General features: G+C 40.0%; 1 protein-coding gene across 10 annotated transcripts in view; it reads left to right on the forward strand.

Moving 5' to 3' along the window:
* The window catches only part of SLC39A10 (solute carrier family 39 member 10), a 76,497-nt gene that overhangs the window by 52,767 nt on the left and 5,516 nt on the right, over window positions 1-18,214 (forward strand). For 9 of the 10 annotated variants that reach the window (XM_048310114.1, XM_048310106.1, XM_048310113.1 and 6 more), the window contains 8 exons: window positions 2,129-3,202; window positions 4,220-4,421; window positions 8,898-9,067; window positions 10,066-10,284; window positions 11,611-11,731; window positions 13,013-13,381; window positions 15,190-15,270; window positions 17,005-17,195. In XM_048310114.1, the coding sequence (XP_048166071.1) occupies window positions 2,138-3,202; window positions 4,220-4,421; window positions 8,898-9,067; window positions 10,066-10,284; window positions 11,611-11,731; window positions 13,013-13,381; window positions 15,190-15,270; window positions 17,005-17,195 (2,418 nt within the window). In that variant the 5' untranslated portion in view covers window positions 2,129-2,137. Of the gene's footprint in view, window positions 1-2,128; window positions 3,203-4,219; window positions 4,422-8,897; window positions 9,068-10,065; window positions 10,285-11,610; window positions 11,732-13,012; window positions 13,382-14,604; window positions 14,649-15,189; window positions 15,271-17,004; window positions 17,196-18,214 lie in introns of those variants that run through there. The other variant, XR_007204932.1, reaches the window with a different exon arrangement.

Below are 18,214 nucleotides of genomic sequence, written 5' to 3' on the forward strand. Positions count from 1 at the left end.
CTAGGTTACAAACTATTTTAACCATTAGGGCATGGAGAAAAGGTACCATTCAAAGCTAAACTACAATTATGGATGCATGACTAAAGTTTCCATGTAATGTTTTAGTAGTATTGTATGAGACAGTCACATGGAAAAGATCATGAGGTTGTGAAAAGGATTATGAGCGTGCTTTAGACATGAATTTCCTGGTAGAGATATTTTAGTCTGGATCATGCTTGTTTAAATGAAAATAATTTAATTTTGCTTGTTCTGGTTCTATTACCATTATGTGGCAAAGGGGGAGAAAAGGTGTCTTACCTACGAAAATGTTATTGCTTAATATATATATATTAATACATGAAAACAATATTTCAGTAAATTTTGGGGATGAACTTATCATACTGAACTACTTGAAAAAGTTTATCGTGGCCCTGAAATCAGTAACTGGAATGTAGGGGATTGAACTGGAGAGAAACCATGGTCATTCCAGACTGATGATTGAACATCAGCTGTTTATAAAAATAAGCCACTAATGTACAATGAGTAGCCACTGACCTGTCTGATGTCCGTGGAATCAGTTTTGATGCAGATGCCTCCATCTGACACATATTCTTCTGGGCTTATATTTTTAAATGGGACAGTATTGCAAAAGAGAGTTTTGCTTTTCTAAAAAATTCTGTAAGTGTTTGAAGCTCCATTGAAAAGTGAATTTTCATATTTTGGATTTGTAGAGGTTAACAGGAGAAAGGTCTTCTGTGTTGACACATCTGTTTGCCATGTGAAGTCCTAAGAAGACAGCTCCTTCCTTTTCTCTGCCAGCCTGTTACAAGTGTAGGAGCTTCCAACAGATTTTTTGTGTGTGTGTGCAATAATGTGGTTACAAGTGTTGAAACACAAAACAGCAAGCTGGTATTTTAGGAGAATAAGATGGACTGCAAATGTTTGTGGTTTGCTGCAGAGCACTTTCCTGGCCGATTTCACAAAGCACATTTTAGTGAGCAGCTGTGGGGGGCTTGGGAAGGACAACCAGATTTCTCCTGTCTTGTGTGAGAGTCAGTGGCACTTTAGGATGTGCTGACCAGGTCACTCGTGCCTGTGAATGTAGGGCCAGTGGCAGCTCTAGTCAAGGTGCACATCAGGAACTAAAACTGCTGGCAGTGTTAAAAGCTTAAAGTACAGCTGGCCTGTTTCCTGTTCCCTTACATCCTTGCATTTGCTGCAATGGTGAAAATGTAAAATGGTGAATTGTTTTCAATTCTGAACACATTTTTTGAAATTTTGCAGTGTCTCCTTCATAACCTGGTGTTGAATTGCGAGTATTTTACGTGTAACACTAAATTGAAAACCACATTGTCAACACTAAATTGAAAACCACATTGTCTCAATGATATAATTTCTAAAAATCAGCACTAGCTGCTTCCAGCTTGACAGTTGTCAGCAATAACAGTATTTTTTGAGTTGCATAAGCAGGTTTTTTCCATATAACCCTACTTTTAAATAGATGTCCACGTAGATCTTTGAAGTCAGTAAACCAAAGTAAAAAGTACTAAAATACGAATATTTAAGCAATACATTGAAGCTGGTTAATGACAACTTGTTTTTACATTGGTAATGGCCAATTTCAAAATAGGGAATGGTGCTGTGTGTGTTGAGTGGAGGCACTTCAGCAGCACAAAAGAGAACAAATGGTATGTGGGTTTTCAGCTGTATTACCTGCCTGTCACTTCAGTGAACAGGAAAATACAGCATTGTTATTTAAAAAGAATTTTTATTCTTTTGTAGCTTGTGTTTTATCAAGATTTTCGGTATTGTAGGTTATCATAAGCATAGATGCCTCTGAAAATATGCACAAAAATGTTCTGATATGACTGACTGTAAATGTTGTTAATCTTTTTCTTATCATTGCCTCCTGTAAGTATGGTTTGTAAAACAGCATCTATAAAATACACAGAGTTTATTTCACTGTTGGATAAGAAAAGTACATTAATACAATTTCTGCAGTAAAAGTACTTCAGTTGCTATTCTTTTATTGCCAATATCTAAAAAGTTTTGTGAGTGGTTCAGTTGACATAAGTACCAAACTGGTATGCCGTATAAATTGACATTGAGATTGCTTTTACAGCTAAGTGCTTCTTTGTGTTTCTTGTAGGAAACAGAGATGAAGGTACACATGCACACAAAATTTTGCATCATTTGTTTGCTGACATTTATTTTTCATCAGTGCAATCATTGCCATGGAGATGGACATAACAGTGGTCCCAAAAAGGATCGTGTACATGACCATAATGACTATCAGATCTCAAATGAATCGTACTTCCAGAATGGAGGAACAGAATCTATGCCCAGTAAATTTTCAACATTGGAAGCAGAAAATGAACAAAAATACTACATTGAAAAGATTTTTGATCGCTATGGTGAAAATGGAAGATTATCTTTTTTTGGCCTGGAAAAACTGTTAATAAGCCTTGGTTTGGGAGAGGTAAAAGTAGTGATGATAAATCATGATGATATTGGCCATGACCACGTTTCTCACTTGTATGCTTTGGAAGTGCAGGAAGGAAAGCATTTTCATCCTCATAACCATGCTCACAGCCACTCAGAGTCAGAAAACCAGACCACAGCTGGTGTGTCTGCAAAGAGAAATCATAAATGTGACACCGGGAGAGATGCAGTGGTGCCCTCAGTGAAGGAGGATGGCAAACACGTTCATAACCAGAGCCGCCGTCACCACCACCACCACCACTCGCGCCCACACCGGCACGAGCACAATGGCACCCGCCACTCCCGCAATGATTCCATCGCTCACAGCGACCATGCAGAGCAGAGCCATGAACCTTCCACAGAGACAAACACGACTCAGGACCAGCCAGAACGGAAACAACGGAAACAGAAGAAGAAGCAAAAGAAGATCAGCGAGACGTCAGGAGACGCTACGTGGGATTATGCCCCAGAGCATGACCCTGGTGATCAGTACGAGCACAATCGTGTTCATAAACATGACCATGTCCATGATGCCTCTCACTTGCATGTGCACCACCATGACCACAGCAGTGACCGCTCTGCCAGCCACGGACACCAGGATGGCAGTTTGGGCAGTGCCGACGGGCACCGCCACACCAGCAAGCGAGAGGCATCTCACAAGCAGATCAGTGTGAGGAAGCATGCTCTTCCTGCAGCACGTGGTCACAAGGATCATAGTGAAGATGAGCACGAGCATGAAGAGGTGAGTATGAAATGGAGAGCTGGTAAGTTGAGTTTCAGTGCTGTCACATAATAATTGAAGGTGCGTACCCACAAATAACAGAGAGGCACATTTGGGACTGTAGTGTAATACAGATAGCAGAGTGACAGTGCTAAAGGTCACTGCCACAGTTCTGAGCTTTATCTGTCTGCATTTCTGTGTGCCCATCACCCATCTTTTCTCAGAGACCTATCATGCCTAGTTGTCTGCATGAAGTTGATCCTTAAAGCTTTCTGAGATACCCTGCTTACAGGTGAGGTTTTCTCCCTTCCCAGTAATGAGGAATACTGCCACCACACACACCTTTTTTTGGACTTCTTTCTGAATCTGAGATCATTACCATCTTTGAAAACTGCACAGACACTCTTTCCTAAAACACCTGCATCTTTTCAGCACACCTCTGATACCTTTGTCCTAAGAGATTAAGAAGCAATTGCAGGTGTACCTTCAGTAGCACTGTGGTCGGTGGAAGCTCTTCTGTTTTGTCCTTTAGCATCCATTATTTCTGCAAGCACCATAAATCCCTTCCCCTTACAGTTAACTACAGATGCAGGACCTTGTGATGTCATAATTTTAAACTAGAAGGATGGGAGGGAGTGCCGAGTTCGAGGTTTCAAACTGCATTAAAAAGTGAGACTTAAAACACAGAAGGTTGGTAGGTAAACAGAAGGGTTTAAAAACCTATTTTGGATTTACATTTTTCCACTCTTCACCTGTTGCTCTTTCTTCATTGCTTGTACTGTGCAAAGAATATGGAAACTCCTTTTCATTGACATTTATCAAAAGTTACGTAGGTGTTGGGAGACTCGAGTTTGCAGTGCAGATATTTTTAGTGTTTCTTTCCCCTCACAAACCACTTAGATCAGTAAGACATGTTTTGGCACTGGTGGAACGTTTGGATCAAACTTTCTGCTTTGTGTTCTCAAATAATATGCTGCATTTTCCATAAGTAGAAATAGATGCTTTTATATTTAATTTGTTTGTACAATTTGCTTGCAGTGCTTAAATGCTACACAGCTGCTACGGTACTATGGTCTGGAAGCCAGCTCTCTAATATCTCCTGAGCTGTTTGTGTACATGTGTCCTGCTCTGCTATACCAGATTGAGAGAAGGCTTTGCATTGTACATTACAATGAGCTGGAAGATTTTACGAAAAGTAAAAATGCATCAGTCGAGAGTAACGATAAAACAGGTGCATCAGGTAGGTGTGTAACATCTGAAGCTTTCAAAATTATTTGCACTGTAAATATCAACTTCAGTGTCACAGCAGCCTGGTAGGTGGTGTCACAGCTTCTCCTTGGTAACCATGGATCAAGGAGGCACGTTTTGGGTTTGTACCTTTTCATCTTTTTTAACTATTATTTCCACTATTTTATGTTTGCTTGTGGTTTGTGGTGGTGTTTTTTGTTTGGTTTTTTCCCCCTCTATTGAGGCCTAACCTCTTAATATTGGGCCTGGGCATTTTGGCCTGTATATTCTTCCATCATAGCTTGAGATGCTGAATACTTGTAGTAGCAACATGAGCAAGGAACAGAATCTTTGGAGACAAAAGCACCTCTGGGGATGACCAAGTCCACCCACAGTTTGGATTATTGCCATTCTTTAATATATGTTATGTCTTTTTTTCTTAGTGGTCCATATGTTTATCTCAAAGTTGGAAAGTTGCAGTGTTACTCTGGCATTAAATTTCTTAATAAATTTGACCTGGACCTGTTAATTCGTGAACAGAAAACAACACTTTCATCACAGTTCATTCACTGGAAAATAAGATATGAGGTGTTACCATTTTTATATTTTAGCAGTGATACAAATTTGTAGAATTGACATCCAGAATTTTTGGTGAACTTAAGAAATAAGCAAGTACAAGAGCATTTTAACTGCCATTTCTGACACTTCCCTTTTCTTACTTCCAGTGTCAATTACTCTGTACTGTTTCTCTCTAAGCACGTGAAAATTTTTCCATCAAAATCCTCTGTTGGCAGTTTCAATTTTTTTGTGTGTACCTTGAGTAAAACTGAGTAGACTTCTTACCTCATTGCCATAGTTCTAAGCTAAAAATATTTTTACTGCTGTTGAAGTAGTGACTTTAAGGGCAGAACCTATTGTTGTGATTTCATAACCGAATGTACTATTCAAATACATGTTTGCCACTGCTATCTTTCATAAATGATAATGGAACTGTTGATGTTTAGTTGCATTAAAATATTTTAAATCTAAAAAACCTTGGGTATAATGTCAGTATTTTGAAAATAAAAGTAATGTTACTATTGATTAGTACGTAAGTGCTTATTAGCATCATTAGAAGTAAAGCCTGAAGTAACTACATTCTCATAGATGTTAACAACTGTTGGAAAGAATGCATTGCTGGTAATCTTTCTTAACAATTCTCGAGTCATTAGAGTAATTAACTTCCTACAGATAAATCTCCTCTAGTGACCCATCTCCTATCTTGTTAGCTGTTCAGAGATTGCTGTAACCCAGACACAGTGTGTGTTTTGTACAACAGCAAATTGCTTTGTGGTGTGGTCTCAGTGTAGTAAGAGCTGACCCCTGCCTTATTACCAAGAGCATTGCTAGAGTAGCTCTAAGCATCTTCTGCCAATTAAAATGTTAAAACCCTATACAAAACTGTCATGTTGCACATGCTTTGAACCAGTTTAATTAGGAAGCTTCTACAGATGAGTGCTTCGTTTTAAAAGATTGCATTTTATTTCTCTGTAATGAGAAAGGGAGTTGATGAATAACTCAGCTTAGAGACCTTTAACATTTTAAGAGACTTAATTTGCAAAATTAGTGAAGCTTATTGTGAATGCTTAACATGTTTTATGGCATCTGATACCTTGAGTATAAGTAACACCTTTGCCAGTTAGTTGTAAAAATTTGGGTTCGAACTTGTTGATTTGTCTCTCAAACGGTAACCTCCAGAACAGATCAGCTTGATTAGATAATGATAAATCATTCTTCTTGACAATTTCCTGTTTTCTCTTGTATTAACTACGGTAAGATTTCAGTTGATATAATAATAATTGTTCCTTCTTATGTGAGGAATCACAAAATATTATATATATATATATAATATATATATAATAATATAAAATATATATAATAATCACAAAATAACAACTCCTAATTTGAGTATGGGGAGTGTAGGAGGTATAGGGCAAACATCTGTGATAGAGTAACTTAACCTATAGGTTGTAGGATTGTACTAAAATGAAAGCGTGTGCCCACCTGAGCTAATATAAACATTTTTAGATAGACGTATTCCCCAAAGTTAGGAGGATGCAGTCACTTTTAAACATGAGCTTTCTGAGGTTTACTTTACTTTTAATTAAAGTTTTCAAAAAATCATAACAGGCTTCTGTTCATTGATACCAACCTGTGAGTTTTCCATTACCTCTGCTAGTGTGGTTTTCTAAAGGAAGGTAATTTATTTAACTGATGGCCAAAAACTTAGGAAGCCATGTTGGGTTTTCTTCCTGTAATTTCAGACAGTTCTGCAACATCATCTAGGCTCATAGAATTGAGCTTTCCCAGTGTACCTGCTGGAAGAGGGGGCATTGTCACCACTGAGGACTCCTGGAAAGGACAGGCACACCCTGCTAGGAACAAAGCCAATAGAAGTCACTCGAGTAAACAGGGAGCTGTTTGTTTAAAGATGGAGATCGCCTCGAGCTGTTGATGAGATGTATTTCAGATCAGATACAAGCTGTAACTCTGCCTGTGCAGATGCCAGTGCTCCCTGGAGCCCGATCCGAGAGGGGCACAGATACCATATTCTAATCTCATGGGCCTTATCTTAGTCATGATGCCGTGTTTAGGTCCTGTAGCATTCACAGGAGTATTCCAGCCCCTCAGAGGTGTGTCTGCCAAATCTGCTGTGATACATGAAACTTAAGCCTTTCCTTTTTTCTCCATGTAAGGCTGTTGATCATCTAACCTGGCACTTAGCACCAGAGTATGTCCAGACTGGGGGCAGCCTCCTGCCCAATGGCTGTGTCATTTTTTATTTGGGCTGCTTGTGCATGTGTTCGTGGTTGAGCATTGAAGGACAGGTCCACATACTCTGGGTTTCAGCAGAGCCTGTCAATCCAGGGTACGTGGCTGAAGTGCTCTGGGGATCAGTCAAGGCTGTGGCAGTATTTTGGTTATTGGGGTCCTGCTTCAACTTTAGACCTACTTTAGTATTCCTGTTGTCCAGCCTGTGTTTTTCGGTTCCTCATCTGACAGCAGACCTTGCCTTATCACCAACTCTTTCTCTCTGGTCTCGGTACTCCTGTCTGTCAGTGCACACCTCATACTGTCTAAAGCTTTTTCCAGTCATTTCCTCCCAGTGGATGTGGCCTTGTACACCTTGCATTTCAGTTGGACTGTTTCCTTTTTTGCAGTGTTGTGGAATGACAGCTACAGATTTTATAAGAACGGATATCCCAAAACAAAATTTGAAGTAGCAGATGTTGTGAGCTTTGGTGTTGAACCAGACCGAGCCTGCAGCATCCACACTTCTGTTGGCAAATTCTTGTCAAATCTGCTCCATAGTGGGTTTGGTACAGACAGAATTCTTGGGATGTTTCACCCTGATGTTGACACTGAGCAGCTACAACATATTTGTTCCTTTTTTCTTCTCCTCTCACCCATACCCTGCCCCATTTTCCAGGATGTTTTCCCCTACTTGGGGACCCTCACAGATGCAAGGAAAGTCAGATCGTGCTGTGAAATGTGGAAATGTTAGTGATTTTGAATCAGGAGTTGTTAACTTGTATTAAAGTTGGCAAGTTGTATAGACGTTTTTGAATAAAAATGGAGCTAGAAAAAAACCCTGGAAGAAAATCAAAGCCTTTATGCTAAAACTTAAAGAAAATATTTTATTAGGTTGGGATGCTGACTGCAAGAGCCACGTCTCTTTGTTTATAGCATCTGTTTGTTGTGTAATTCCTTCTTTTCAATGTCATGTAGAAATTTTCACATCTTCCCTAATTACCAAGAATATGTTGGGTGTACCACATTCCATTATCACTTCTTCTAATGGCAGCAGCAGAGATTCTCAGGCAAAATAAATGCTGCTATTTGGTGGTAGCAAGTTGCTTTCAGCTTTTCAAGCTCTTACTGTAGCATTCGATTTTAGAGTTCTTCTGCCAAAGGTTGAGGCTTCTCATGAATAAAAATGTATGTTTCAAAGCACCAGGTGAAATAAATAGTGTCAAACTAAATATGTGACTCCAAACAGGGGAAGAAATATGGAATCCAGAAAAAATTTGCATCAGAACCATATTAAAAACAACTGTTAAATACACATTAGTGCTTGTAGTGCCCTAGTAAGTTAAGCAGCAGAGATGGTTTTGTTCTGATATGAAACCTTTTGCCTTTTGTTACATAAAGGGCTGCAAAGCTGAAACTTAACAGTCAGGAATAATTGCTGGGCTCTTTTTAGCTAGTTGTCTTCTCATGTCTCACTGTATTATACTGTACTGTGAGTAAGCCTGTGTTTGTTTGGTTTTTTTTTTGCTGTGAACTTCAGTATTGCCTTTGTATTTTTCAGCACCTTTTGAATGACTAATCACACAACTTAGGTTAAAGGAAAGTCACCTTCTTAAGAGATTGTTGAAAGTCATTAATCAGTCTTAAAAGTTTTCCAGGTGTTGTTCTGATAACCTTTCTGTGTTCATTTCTTCCACAGCCTGGTTTTGTGGTATCATCTCTATCACCGTCATTAGCCTGCTTTCCTTGCTAGGTGTGATCTTGGTTCCCATCATTAACCAATGGTGCTTCAAATTTCTTCTAACTTTCTTGGTAGCTCTGGCTGTAGGAACAATGAGTGGAGATGCACTGCTCCATCTCTTGCCACATGTAAGTATTGTCTCCTTAAACTTTTATTCTTAACTGTAAATGAGTCTAGAATTTTCAAGGAACTGTTTGATAGTGTCAATAAATAAATGTTCACTGATGCACACGTAGATTGACTTGACTGTGAAAGACACCCTGAAACACTGTTGGAGACTTTCTGCTAACAAAAAGAAAGGAAATGTGTTCCCCCCACAAAAAAAGGGGGGCGGGGGGAAGTAGTTGTGTATTCATAGTTGAACTGATGTCACACTATTCTAAAATGCTCATGAGCCCAACAAGAGTATTTTAAAGTTAGCAGTATTGCTGTCTCTTGTTTACTGATAGTTGTGTATCAGTACCACCTAAAAGTATTTCCTGGGGATTAACCTGCCTGGTTACTACATTTGGGGGAGAAAGTAACCTCTAATGTACTGAATCAAGCAATTGCCAAGTTCCTGGGAAGGTAAGCACCTTTTAATTTGTGATAGTGTACTGTAATTCTAAAAAGGGGAAATGTTCTAGAATTTTGTTACCTCATTTGTTTAGCACAAAGACTAATATTTCCATGTTTTCTTTGTATAATTCTAATACACATTTTTGGTCATGGTTTTGGGGTTCTTTTTAAGTCTATATTTCAGATCAGAATTAAGGCTGTAATTGACTGTAATGGTTTAAAAAATCATAAGGCTTGGTTGCTAATGGGAGTGTAAGAATGGTAATTCCTTGTCACATTTCTGACTGTTAGTCTCATCTTCAGCATTGTGAGAGAAAAGCTGAAGCTAGATTATCTACCTTGCTCAAAAAAAAAGAAGAATTCCCAGAGGAATTCTTTTAATTGATTAGTGTAATGAATAGTCATTTGAAAAACATACACGGCAAGATGTTTTAGTGTGAAGAAAAGCCAAAAAAGGGTGGGGGTTTCTGTTATTTTTTCTGGCCCAGTGCCACATTGTTTCACCTGAGCTCAGTGCCGTTTCAGTGTCAGATTGCCCCAGTGGAGTCACTGTTGTCTCTCCCACCAGTCCCATGGAGGCCACAACCACAGCCACCACCATGGCCAAGGCCATGTGCACGAGCACAGGCGCTCCCACCGGCACAGCCACGCACATGCGGCACACGCTGAGGGCTTTCTGGAGGAAAATGACCCAGTGCTCAAAGGGCTCTTGGCACTTGGAGGCATTTATGTTCTGTTCATCATTGAGCATTGTATAAGAATGTACAAACATTACAATAAGCAAAAGGTATGTACTAAAATTGTTTGCTGTTTAAAAATGCATTACCTAAAGTTACCGTGTGAGTGCTGAGGAATTGTCTGCTTCACTCTGTGAACAAGTGCTGCTGCTCTGTATTCTGTCTGATGCTATGTGATGGATCCCTTTCCTAAAGAAGTTGCTTTTCTCAACAAGGTAACTTGGAAAAACAGTGTAGAAATCTGATGGAGGAAGCTGCAGCTCTCTGGCCACTACATCTGGAGGCAGATTTAAATAAAAGAGTGTGCAGCTCTTCCTCTACAGCGCCCTGGAGTTTTTTGCAGAAATGGGAGAAGCAGTGTGTAAGGAGCACCTGGTTATAGAGCCAGCAATCGCCAGACAATTTACAAGAAATTCAGCAGTATGCTAATATCTAACAATGCCAGTGTAACAGAGGTATCCAGGTTTTCCACATCAGAAAAATGCTAAAATTTTCAGACCTCCTGTTTTCTATAAATTGCCAGTCAAATTTTAACTTGTTTTTCTAAAAATTACTGGATTCTTAGTCCTTGGGGCATTCTGTATTTATGATGGGGGTATAAAAGGAGAGCAGGTACCCTGGGGAGTGTGACTGTGCATGGAAATTCAGTTTTAGCTTTTGCCTTTATCATTCAGCTTAGAGAAGAAAATTATTTTGGTGAAACTCCAACTGCTTCTCCCAAAATGACTGTGAAAACTTTTCAGGTTCTCTGTTTTCACATCAGACTTGCTATCTGAGCTGGACAGGCAGCAAAAGATTTTCTGTGTTGGAGGAGGCATGTCTTAGATCTTCTGATAAGGATACAAACAGTCACATTGGGCATATCTTCTTTGAGATTAATTAAATAATTAAATCCCCTAGGCTGCTTTGGCAAATCCTTGGGGTCTGCTGTATCGGCTGCAGATAGAGAAAAGCTTGCTGCTTTCTTAAAGGAAAATACAAGGAAGTTACAGGAATATAAAACAAAATAATGAACAAATTAGAGGAGCTGTTCTTGCTGCATGTTTGCTTTCTTGAACAAATCTTAATAGCTGCATGGGAGTATTTCTGGGCTGTGAGAGCAATCCTTGTCAGAATGTCCCTTCTTACTAAAGTGAAATATATCTGTGTGTGTGTTTGGGCGTGAGATTCCGTGGTAGGTAGCTAAGAACTCCCACTGGGATAGGTGTTGTTGCTGAGCCTTAAAGATCAATATTCTGAAGTAACATTTTTCTGTTATGCATGGTACGAGAGAGTAGCTCAGTCTATTTAGAAGAGAATTTTGGACAGCATTTCAGTTCCTGTTATTTCCATCAATGTCCATTTACAAACCAAATGTTACCTGTTTTCTGTTGCAGAGTAAGCAGAAATGGTGCAAAAAAAACCAGACTGAAGAGTCACCAATTGGAAGGAAACTTTCTGATCACAAATTAAATAACAGACCAGATGCTGACTGGCTCCAGCTGAAACCCCTTGCAGGTAGGCAGTTATTGTCAGAATTCTCTCCGATTGTGAGATCCAAAGTAGGAGCAGGTTACTGGGGCATGGTGTGTAGCATGTAACCTCTTGTACAGTTTTGCTGCTATTATGCAAATTATTGTTAATAAGACTTAATAGGCTTTTCCCTATTAAATCGGTTTTTATTTTGTTTTCCTTAGATCTGAGAGCACTCTGAACATTTCCTAATACATCGTACAGATAGTTCTCAGACTTCTGAAGCAGTCATGTTTTGGGTGGCTGTGGGTCGTTGGGAGTTTGTTTGTTTGTTTGTTTTCAGGGTGTGTTTTGGTTAAGCTGTGCCTTATTAGATCAGCCCTGGCAAAAATTAGATCAAAAACGAACACCCACACAATGAATATATCTGTTCCACTTTGAAGATTCCAGCATCTGACCAGTCACAGATAAACAAAATCTGTTTCTTTCCATAAATACAACCGAGTATCCTGAATATTCCTCAAGTATCTAAAACAACTTTTGCACGCTGTTCCTTCATAACAGCCTGTGAATGCTCATGCTGTGTGTACCCAGAAGAAATGCTCTATCCCCCTTCTCACAGGGTGAGAGAAGGGCAAAGGCTTTGCTTCATAACCTTCCCGTTCTGTTCCCTTGCATGGCTGCAGAATTAATTTCTTGATGAAGAACCTATACAAATTTGTATTTGTACAAATTAGGTTTATTTAATTGGATTGGTTTGTAGAAGGGAGAGTTAGGACTGCAGCCTTCTCCACTCAAATGGGATTTGGGGCACTGTCACAGAGCATGGAAAGTCTTTCAGCAGTGCAGGGATTGGAACATACATTTGAAATGTCTGCACGACAGTGGAGGCTGAGCTGTGACCTGTATGGGCATGTGCAGGCAGAGCCAGGTAGGGTTTCCTGAGCCATTCAGATCCCATCTAGAGCCCTAAGACATTATCATCATTCTGCAACTCTCCTTTGCCAATGTTGAACCATAAACTTTGTCAGTAGCAAAATTACAGGCATGAGCGTAGGCTGGGCTAAAACTGGCTTTGAGTGCTACGGATACAGTGCTGCTGCCTTGTAGTAGAGACTTTTATATATTGTACATGCAAATCAGTGAAAAAATATCTCAATGAGGGGCTTAGTTTTTGGATTGAATGCTGATATCAAGGTTACTAGACTGGGATGTGCTAAAATAGTTGTTTTGCTTTCCCAGAGCAGTTAACCCTTAGTTCAGGGGTGCAGTGGTGGCTGTTAAACAGGAATGAACTCAGTGTCTCTCCCAACTGGTTCGATGTAGGAGCAGACGACTCGGTTCTGTCTGAAGATCGACTGAATGAAACTGAACTCACTGACTTGGATGGGCAGCTGGAGCCCCCTCCCAAAAACTTCTTGTCTGTAGAGGAGGACAACAACCTGCGCCACTCTCACAACGATGTCTCCCACGCTGCCCAAGAGCACGAGCTGCACGATTCCGAGTATGACAGCCATGGCGAAGATAAAATGATAGCTAGAAAACACAGTCACCACTGGCATCACAAACATTCCCATCATTCCCATGGCCACTGTCATTCTGGAAAAGACCTGAAAGATACTGGGATAGCTAATATTGCTTGGATGGTAATTATGGGAGATGGCATTCACAACTTTAGTGATGGCTTAGCAATCGGTAAGCAAAAGCACTGAGTATTTCTCAACAGTTTCTCCTTACCTTTAGTAGTAACTCTGCTAATATTTGACTTATCAGTGATCACAGGTAAGGCTTCCAGTTAGCACCTGTGGTTACTGGCATTGTTCAATCTCCTGCAGAGCCGAAACTAAAAGGCTGTCAATTTTAATAGTTTCCCCTTTGTTAATATTCTGTGCTATTTCCACCAGAATTGTTGTATCAGTAGCAGTCACAGTCTCTGCCAGGGAGAGATTGGTGCAGACAAACCTTGGGATTTATGGAGCACAGTAACCCACATTTCTTGTTTCAGTCTTAGCTGCCTTAGAATTATAAATAAATGCCTTCCGGTCTTACTTGGAATGATATTTATGAACAATAATAGTAATACTATTTCTATTATTGTTAATATGAAGAATTATACAGCAGTTGTAAATAAAAACACACTGTGAGTCAGGTTACAGAAATAATATTTTAGAATTATTACTTAGGATAATTTAATTTTTGTTTAAGCAAAATATGGTTTTGGTTCATGGTCAGTATAGATTTATTTCTAGCCAAGTGCAGAAGAAATTGAAGTGCCAAATAGATTTTATTAGATTTATTAAATCAACCTTGAGTCACACAATGCTCTAAAGGTGATTTGAATTGTGAAGTGTATTAATTTGGATATGCAAGTCTACATGGTGGGGAGAGGACTGAAGCCCACACTTGTGATTTTTTACTAAGGTAGCTGCTTAAGAGTGTGCAGGGTTCTGAGCTAATGGCAGAAGGGACACACCCATTTTGAAGGATGGGGGATAAGCTATTTATCAGGGTCTCTAGTTAACAGTGGAATCTACTGCAGTTTCTCCACTTTCTTCAGACAATTTCTAAAGAAACTAAACTCCTTAAAAATTAACTTGTTACTTCATTTTCACATTAAATGTAAGACATTTAGACAATGGCTTCTAAGGCCTAAAACAATTACCACGCCTTCTGTTGAGAACTTCACAGTATTGAAAATCCATTTCTAAATATTCCTTTATCAACCCCAAACAGCTGAATCTGTGCTAAAATGTAAACTTTAGAAAAGCATGTTCATATTTTTAATATATCAAGCTATGAGGAATCCAGAGGAAAGTTAAGTCTCCCCTCTGTCTTCAGATTATGTCTTCTCTTTCTACTTTATGCTGCCTGTTTTGACTGCTCACTGCAGGCTCTTTTTGTGCTTTTCTCTGCTACAGTACAGAAATTTAATACCAGTTTTCTCATCTCAGAATTATTTAAGGTATGAACTTAAAGTTGATTGAATTAAATTAGCTTATGCAAAAGTACTGAAAGATATATATGGCAATGTTTTTATTGTTTTCCAGGTCTGGCTTACTAATATCGCTGATATGTCTTCTAAGAATATGTACAAAGTGCTTGAGAGGTTATGGGTTAAATACTAGTTTGGATTTCCAAGCTGGAAAGGAGAGAGCCAGACTCTTGCTCATGTGCATTCCTAGCTGCCCTCATGTACTTGAGAGTTCCTAAAAATGTAAAAGTGGTGCTATTTATTAGCTTTGTTGCCTTTATGTCTCAGTTTTGTCCAGTTGTGTTCTCTCCAGGGTTTGTCTTTCATATAAATGAGTAATAAAGGCTGCAGTGGTAATGCATATCCGGGGTACTTCCAGTATTTCCCTTATATGTAGGGACAGGACACAGACATACTGGAAAATATTAGTGTGCATTCTAACAGAAGGGTGTCAGCTCTGCAAAGTTGATTGATTTTCTGACCTGAAAATAGTGAAATATCATTTTAATTTTTTTTTCTTTTCTTTTTCTAGGAGCAGCTTTTAGTGCTGGACTGACAGGGGGAATTAGTACATCTATAGCAGTATTTTGTCACGAGCTTCCCCATGAATTAGGTAACTAAGTCTAGAAACTCTGTGCTCCATCTGTACAAAATCTTTTTCTAAAAGCTGCTGTGATACCATGATAAGCGCAATGCAGTGCAGAAGCTGCAGGGGTGACCAGAACTTCAGAGGGTAAGGGAGAAATAATTGTTTCAGACTAGGTACTACTGCAGGATTACATTGGCAGTGTCTAGTTACAGCAGTTCTGCAAAGCTTTCTGAGAGTGTTTTAATAATGTTCTTAGGAGCATGCATTTTATAGTTTCACACTACTCTGTGTGGCATTGTCTTACACAAAGTTAAGTCACATAAGTAAACACAGGTTTTTGTAAGCAAAATTCTGTGTGGGAACTCTTCAGAAGAGGCTTTATACCAATTGTAGCCAAGTTCAGCAGGTGTGGCCATTTAGGGTAAAGCCTGTAGGCACTGTTACCAGTGCCATTGATTCTTCCCCCCCCAGTTGAAGCATTTCTTCTGGAGGTAGCTAACCATGATGAAACCTGTTGTTTTCACATTGCATGAAAATTTACTGCACCAGACTTTAAGAAGAGCAGCCAGAGAGAGGAGGAATCTTCTGTCTTGCCACTGATGTGAAATTGTGCTAGATTGAACTATGTCTGTACTCCCAGCTTGCTCACTTGGAGAGCTGCTGGCTCTGAATGATCAAAAGTGAGGTAAAACAAGTACTTCAAAACCCTTAGAGGTGATGAGGGAAAGCATTTTGTACAGGCTGCTCCTGAGCTATAAGTAAGTAGTGGGCACAGGTGGGGAATAATGGAGCAGATGTCCGTGGTTTGACACCAGTGTTGCACAATCATTGAGTGAAGCTGCTGCAGTACATAAAGCATTGCAGCATATATTACAGTGCTTAGAACTTGACAGCATAGCATGATGAAACTAACTTTGTATAAAGGGTGAGTAGTTCACAGTACCTATTTTTGGGGGTTTTTTTAAATTTTGATAAGTTTTGATTCTAAGTTTTGATTCTAGGTGAAGCAAATAATTTCAGGCATATGAGACATAAGAATATTACGTTAATTACCCTCATGTCTGTACATCATCTTACACTTCTCACATTCAAAAGAATTCAGTTTGAATATAGTAAAACTATAAGAGCTGATTACAAGACTGAAGCCTAGATTTTTATAGAGCATCTAGCTATTTTAGCAGAGCTGTCCTGATTTCAGAATAAAACACATTAGCCTGGCATGTCTTCATGTCAATAGCTGATTGAACATGGATGTGAAGTCATTCTTTGTGAGTGTAACTTTCTAGTGCTCAAATTCATTGTCACTTTTTGTGGGAACAAATGCCTCGTTATCCTCTTCCTGGATTTGCATAATGAGGTGTGGATAGCTAAGAGGAATTTTAACAGGTATTGATCGAAACTAAGCCTCTGGTTTTATGTGCCATGGAGAACTTCTGAGAAGTAAAGATGAGTGTGTGCCACACAGGTGTATTCTCTCTGTGGCAGGAGCAGATGAGACTCCTCCATTCACCCTTCACAGTTAATCACTGCTACATTTCTGACAATCAGCATGAGGAACAGGCACCTTTAAAACATATTTTAATCAAGGGATTGCTGCACATAGGTACAATTCTTCCAAGGCAGTCGGTCCCTGTGGCTCAGTGGGCCTCTGAGCCCCCGCAGCAGCGTTGTTACTTTGGTGAGGCAGTGCCTGGAGGCCGATTGTCTCCTGCTGGGAGCAGCGCTGAGGCCGAGCCCGTGTTGTGTCATGTCCCCCAGGTGACTTTGCGGTGCTGCTGAAGGCAGGGATGACAGTGAAGCAGGCCATCGTGTACAACCTGCTGTCGGCCATGATGGCCTACATCGGCATGTTCATCGGCACGGCCGTGGGGCAGTACGCCAACAACATCACCCTCTGGATCTTCGCCGTCACCGCCGGCATGTTCCTCTACGTGGCCCTGGTCGACATGGTACGGCTGGGTGGGGCTGGGGCTTGGGGGCATTCTGGGTGGGAAACCTGGGACTTCTGTGGGGGCTGCACTTCAGTCTGATGTTCAGGTTCACTCTTCACTGAGATTGAATCATCATATATCCAGTTCTGAAAGGTTTAGTCTGAACTTTTACCGTGTGCAGCTGGTAATGCAGAGGTGGTGTGGTGAGTAGCTTTTAAAAAAATTACGCGGTGGAAAAATGCTGCTGCTTCAAGAACATACAGGTGCATTATCCTTAGTGTGTGTGCACCACAGAGCCAGACCCTTCAGGAAGCAATACTGCTGTGCATTACTGCATGTTACCAGTCCATATTCAGTCCTGCATTCTCTCCTCTAAGCTGCTTCAGAGCTTTATTTAAATAAGGCAATTTTCTCCCTTCTTGTCTTTCCCAGCCCAAAGGTGATGGGATCATTTTTCACTTTTGGGGTATTTTGTAATGCTCTCCACTTGATTATGGAGACTTTAATTTGTAAATATATTGTTGTTATAAAGTCACTCTGTAATCTATTAACAGGTAAGTAAGTCCTTTTCAGGGCCTGCTAAATTGTTAAATAGAATGTCTGGGTAGACTGATCCTTTGGATGTTCTGTAGTAGCCTATAATGCCTGAAATATCACTTGGTTGTAAGCTCTGTGTCTGATACTTACTTCCCGTACTTACTTTTACTGAAGATGTCATGTATAAAGGAAGGCAGTATTTTCCTTCCTTCATTCCTTTTTCTTTCCCTTGGCCATCACAGTAGTAACCATAGTCAAAGCCCCATGGTCTGACTCAACAAGAGCAGGAAAGCTTCTGCAAGAGACACTTGAAAATGAACCAGAGTTTTGTCTTGGTGTTTGTGTAATCAGCCTCCTTCTCAAAGACCTTGTTACCTGGCCCACAAGAAGAACAGATTTTGATTCCTCCCTAGCTGTGAGCAGAGGTTCACAGAGGTGCAGTTTTCTATCCATTCCTTACACCAGCCCATTGAGAATGAGCCTTTTGGTATTTTTGCATT

Source organism: Corvus hawaiiensis, chromosome 7, assembly GCF_020740725.1.
Source record: "Corvus hawaiiensis isolate bCorHaw1 chromosome 7, bCorHaw1.pri.cur, whole genome shotgun sequence".
Taxonomy (NCBI): domain Eukaryota; kingdom Metazoa; phylum Chordata; class Aves; order Passeriformes; family Corvidae; genus Corvus; species Corvus hawaiiensis.